The sequence below is a fragment of the Haplochromis burtoni genome, unplaced genomic scaffold (assembly GCF_018398535.1).
Source record: "Haplochromis burtoni strain Fernald_Lab_line unplaced genomic scaffold, NCSU_Asbu1 Contig_699, whole genome shotgun sequence".
In the NCBI taxonomy this organism is placed as follows: domain Eukaryota; kingdom Metazoa; phylum Chordata; class Actinopteri; order Cichliformes; family Cichlidae; genus Haplochromis; species Haplochromis burtoni.
In genome coordinates this window covers 161,903-168,011 of record NW_024583060.1, presented here as the reverse complement: position 1 = coordinate 168,011, position 6,109 = coordinate 161,903, and the positions used below count along the sequence as shown (strand labels likewise).

General features: G+C 41.4%; 1 protein-coding gene across 1 annotated transcript in view; it reads right to left on the bottom strand.

Annotated features, from left to right (window-relative positions):
• Window positions 1–5,904, bottom strand: part of LOC102299782 (TNF receptor-associated factor 2) — a gene marked incomplete at its 3' end in the record, with an annotated part of 47,715 nt that extends 41,811 nt beyond the window's left edge. Inside the window, 3 exon segments of the mRNA XM_005949693.3 lie at window positions 195–293; window positions 636–714; window positions 5,410–5,904. Coding sequence (XP_005949755.2) covers window positions 195–293; window positions 636–714; window positions 5,410–5,597 — 366 coding nt within the window.
• Window positions 5,905–6,109: the final 205 nt, after the last annotated feature.

The following is a 6,109-nucleotide window of genomic DNA, read 5'->3' as shown; positions in this document are numbered from 1 at the left end:
TAGCGTACATTTCAGTGTTTTTTCTGTAACGCTACCAATCTCCGACTTGTATCCCCATGTAATGTCTGTGTTGTGTGTGTAAGGTCGGGGCGGTCCCATTTCACTGCAGGGCAACCTGCATGTGGCGAATAAAGCTTTGATTGATTGATTGATTGATTGATTGATTGATTGATTGATTGATTGATTGAAATCACCTCAAATTCTTTGACAGTTCCAGTCCATATGCATCCTTCATTGGGACAGACAGCTGCCAAGGCCTCCACTTCTCTGCGGGCTGCATTGTCAGGGAAAGCCTGGGTGGGAAAAAAAGGAGGTTGTTGTCAGTGTTGTTTGGTTTGTATCTTCAGTTCAGATTAAGCCAGGATGCACCAATTTCATTTTTCAGGGAGATTCAGGACATATGGTCAGAGGATAAAATGGCTATAGCTGTTCCATCTATTGTTGTTACTGCTAAGACCTATAGAGCAGTCACAAAGTTTCTGTTGTGTTGGATCTAAACTGCAGGCCATTAGATTTGAACAGAAACAATGACTATGACATTACAGTGCTTTATAAAAATTCCAAACCAGGCCAAACTCTATTAAGAAAACTGCTAAAAATGCTAATAAAGTGGAACTGTAATAAAATGTACTTACACCACCTTGCTTAAGGATCGAGGTGGGTTCCTCAAACAGGTCTTCTTTGATGCATGCACTGCATTTCTGTGGTCCACAACTTCCAAAGAGAAAAAAAAACACATAAATAATAAACACTGTGGTAGGGCTGGGCGATATATCGAGTTTTTTAAAAATATCGATATATTTTCATACGAGATATAAGATGTGACAATATCGTTTATATCGATATAGTCTATGTTACGTTATAATTATACTTGTGGAGCCGCAGGTTTGCCTCTCTTTCGTCCACTTTTGTCTCTATGCAACGTTACTCGGCCTGGCCTTTCCTTCACTGAACACAACTCCCCCTCCCCCATAGCTTCACCTGCAGGCAATGACAAGATGAAAGCGGAAAATCTCCATTAGCAAGTTACCGTGCGTGGGGCTGGATGGCGTCAACGTGTTAGCGAGCTAACCGCGCTAACGAGCTAACCGCGCTAACGACATGCAGCCAGGAGGGGCTGCACGGACTAAAATCCTTTCATTTTCTCAAAAATCGACAGCGCGCCTTATGTATGAATTCTGGTTGTGCTTACTGACCGCGAACCGATTTTATGTGGGACACAGCGCTCAGCAATCTGTCAAAAAATGTTTTAACATGACTTTGTTAAGCTACGGAGCTGCACCACTTGATGGATTGTCGGAGGATTACGGCTACCGAGAAGGAGCCTCGCGTAGTGATACGTACTGTGTGTATAAGGACCACAAATGGCACCTGTTCAGAGACGTGGTGCAGCTGTGAAATCTGTCTCTTTGTTATTATGCTCAGCGTCTATTAGTTTACATTTTGACTGCACAATTGTGAGCTTTTTGTTATGCACAAAAACAACATTGTTTTCTTTTATTTATGGACCATGATTATTTAATAAATGCTGATAATTTATTTTTGAGTAATTTCTTCATGTACATCTACGCTGTATGTAAATAAAAGTGCCCGTGTGACATCTGGGACACAGTGTGACTAAGAACTCTCTTTTTGTTCTTAACTTATGGCTTTAAAAAAAAAATCGAGATATATATCTTATATCGCCATCCAGCTAAAAAACATCGAGATATGAATTTTGGGTCATATCGCCCAGCCCTACACTGTGGCAATGTCAAACTACCATTGAACATTTGGCATACAATGCCTCAGTAAGTATAACATACAGTGGGGCAAAAAAGTATTTAGTCAGCCACCGATTGTGCAAGTTCCCCCACTTAAAATGATGACAGAGGTCAGTAATTTGCACCAGAGGTACACTTCAACTGTGAGAGACAGAATGTGAAAAAAAAATCCATGAATTCACATGGTAGGATTTGTAAAGAATTTATTCGTAAATCAGGGTGGAAAATAAGTATTTGGTCACCTCAAACAAGGAAAATCTCTGGCTCTCACAGACCTGTAACGTCTTCTGTAAGAAGCTTTTCTGTCCCCCACTCGTTACCTGTATGAATGGCACCTGTTTGAACTCATCATCTGTATAAAAGACACCTGTCCACAGCCTCAAACAGTCAGACTCCAAACTCCGCCATGGCCAAGACCAAAGAGCTTTCGAAGGACACCAGGAAAAGTATTGTAGACCTGCACCAGACTGGGAAGAGTGAATCTACAATAGGCAAGCAGCTTGGTGTGAAAAAATCAACTGTGGGAGCAATCATCAGAAAATGGAAGACATACAAGACCACTGATAATCTCCCTCGATCTGGGGCTCCACGCAAGATCTCATCCCGTGGGGTCAAAATGATCATGAGAACGGTGAGCAAAGATCCCAGAACCACACGGGGGGACCTGGTGAATGACCTGCAGAGAGCTGGGACCAAAGTAACAAAGGTCACCATCAGTAACACACTACAACGGCAGGGAATCAAATCCCGCAGTGCCAGACGTGTTCCGCTGCTGAAGCCAGTGCATGTCCAGGCCCGTCTGAAGTTTGCCAGAGAGCACATGGATGATACAGCAGAGGATTGGGAGAATGTCATGTGGTCAGATGAAACCAAAGTAGAACTTTTTGGTATAAACTCAACTCGTCGTGTTTGGAGGAAGAAGAATACTGAGTTGCATCCCAAGAACACCATACCTACTGTGAAGCATGGGGGTGGAAACATCATGCTATGGGGCTGTTTTTCTGCCAAGGGGACAGGACGACTGATCCGTGTTAAGGACAGAATGAATGGGGCCATGTATCGTGAGATTTTGAGCCAAAACCTCCTTCCATCAGTGAGAACTTTGAAGATGAAACGAGGCTGGGTCTTCCAACATGACAATGATCCAAAACACACCGCCCGGGCAACAAAGGAGTGGCTCCGTAAGAAGCATTTGAAAGTCCTGGAGTGGCCTAGCCAGTCTCCAGACCTCAACCCCAAAACATCACTGCTCTCGAGAAGATCTGCATGGAGGAATGGGCCAAAATACCAGCTACTGTGTGTGCAAACCTGGTAAAGACCTATAGTAAACGTTTGACCTCTGTTATTGCCAACAAAGGTTATGTTACAAAGTATTGAGTTGTATTTTTGTTATTGACCAAATACTTATTTTCCACCATGATTTACGAATAAATTCTTTACAAATCCTACCATGTGGATTCATGGATTTTTTTTTCACATTCTGTCTCTCACAGTTGAAGTGTACCTCTGGTGCAAATTACTGACCTCTGTCATCATTTTAGGTGGGGGAACTTGCACAATCGGTGGCTGACTAAATACTTTTTTGCCCCACTGTATGACCTTACCTCAACTTTGTCTGAACACTCAAAATACATGCCATGGTCTTCAAGTATGATGGCACAATACAACAACTATAGGTTGAAAAACAACTAAGAGCTGGAAGAGGGTGAAAATCCAATAAGGCCTACATTTTTCAGATTAGAGCACTATATTTATCTGAAAATAACATAATTGAAAATTTCAAGGTCATTTATAAAGGGGAAAAATACAGAAATGTGATACTTTAAAAGGCACCTATTCTGAATTCTTTAATATTTGGTCAAACCCAATTGTAAACTTTTATTTAAAAACAGCCTAAAATCTCTTAGGGAATCTTTCTTGTAGTTTTTTTAAACTAGCCTTCAGGAGTAGTTCTCCAGGCTTCTTTAAGGGCTTTCTAAAGCTCTTCTTTGGATGTTGGCTGCCATTCATTTTGCTGCCTGTCAAGATGAGTGTTTCTATAATGCTGAGTTCCAAGCTTTGGGGAGGCTAGTCAATGATAGTCTTCCATTGTGTTTTTCTATCCAGACATGCATTTATTACACAGACAGTTTATTTCAAGTCAGTCTAGTACTGCACATTGTATATTTTACTCTTACAATGGTGAATGCCCATGTTAAACATGGTGAAATGATCAAATAGTACCATAAGAATATGTGTAAATCGAAAAGAAAAGCACCTGTGTTACGCTTTTTTTGTTGGCTCTGTATAATGTCAGGAGGTGAGGTGTGGTGAGGTACACAGCATTGGAAACAACCACTCTGTGTTTGGAAGGGGCAGCCAATAGGAAGAAACGTGGTTTTAAATGGAGAGGAGATGCAACACATTGCTTTACAGATGAATTGAGGGGCTGGATTAAGGCCCAGGAGTAACACAAATAAGGATCCATTTCAAATACCGGAAAGCTACATTAGTAAAATATTGAGCTCGAAAATAAGCAGAATAGATGCCTTCTTACTTTCAGAAGACTATTTTCTCTTTAATCACTCACACAAACATGATTTGTGTTGAATTTCTTTCATAGGTATATTAATCCAGTTTTATTTTTTTATTTTTTTTTACACCTACAAATGCAAAGAAAGACAAGCATTTGTGAAAAAGTTAGGGTGTGTGCTGGGGTGTTGTCCCACCTCCCCCTCTAGGTAAATAAAATGAGCACACTCATATCTTAGATTAGATTACACACAATAATTAGTAAAAGTCAGAAGTGAGTGTAGGGCACAGATGGATGTCTAACACCTTAGGATCTGTGAAGTTAAATAACTGATTCATTCTTGAGAAACAAGTCATCTAAAACATAAGTGAAACTGAAATTGGTCTCGTGTCATCACACACCTGCGCAGTGTGAGAGAAGAAAACAGGTGAGTCACTACAAAGGTCCACTCGCGGTGCTTTAACCCTGTGTTTTTGTTTCTGTACCACTATAAATCCAGAAATATATACATTTAAAAATGCACTCCTTATTACTGCATTTGAAAATATAAAACATATAAAACAATACTAGTAAGAAATACTAAACATATATAAATCTATGAACAGCTGGTCCTTCTTGAAGCCTGAGTCGTTAGGTCACCCGAATTTTACCTTGAAAAAACTGGCAACTTTATTTTGGCACACTTACTAGACAACAGACGCAGGGAGATAATACATTTTAAAGACACCGAGAGGTGCCAGACCTTCTAGTGAATTCGGCACAATACCGACCTGACAGTACAATAAAGCGCTGTCAGGTTCAACTTCTCGAAATGCACACCCCTGGCTGGCTCCTGTGTCCTGCCGACCCCAGCAGAGGTTAGCAGGACGAGACTACGAGGACACCTAGCCAGTCTATCGCACATAGACAAGTTGAGATATTATTTAGATAAGGACGCTATTCATTTATCACCTGTAGGTTCAGTTTAGCTGTATTTTGTTTGTAATTCAACTCTCTTTGTGCAGGCATACAGCGTTACACGTGTCAATAAATGTTACATGGAGAGATATTTGAACGAAGGCTGGTGACGGGATCTGAATGCTTATTTTGGGCTACATATATCTAGCTAGCTCACTAGCATCCAGGACTACTCACCTCACAATTTTGTTGAAACAGAACGAACAAAAGCGGTGACCGCATTGGGCTTGCAGGGGCCTTCTCAGGATTTTCTGACACGAGTTGCACAAATGCTTATCCTCCAGGTTGTTAGCCAAAATTTTCTTTGGGAAGCCCGGTTTGTTACCTTCCAGGGAAGATGGTGGAGACGGCTCCTGTGCAGCCATTATTCCCCTTGAACAATATCGGGGTACTCAGCGGGGTGTGTTCAAGATAGCAAACACAGCTGAATATGACTGTAAAAATACCCGCAAGCAACGACTCATTGCTCTTTAGCAATTTATTAAAGCGTGTATACCTGCTTTGTTTATGAACAAATGACGACATCTAACTCCTCATCTGCATTGACAAACACGTCCAGGCGTTTTCATGTGATAACAGTAACAGCTGAGGATGCTGCGCTTTACTGTAAGTTGCTACGTCTGCCGCTAGGTGCCGCAAGTCCAAAAGAAGAGCATCTGTGTCATCAGGAAGCTGGCTGGGATAAATTGGACGGTCTAGATTCGACCACCACGACAGCCGCGGCAAGCTAACTGCACTTAATCTCGGAAGTACTATAGTTACGTCTTGAAAATAAAAGCGAAAATCGGCAATCGGTTGTAATGTGAGAAAGTAAAGAAAATGGATCTTGTTCTACCCTAAAGCTGTCTGAAACTGTGCACATCCACGTGGAAAATAG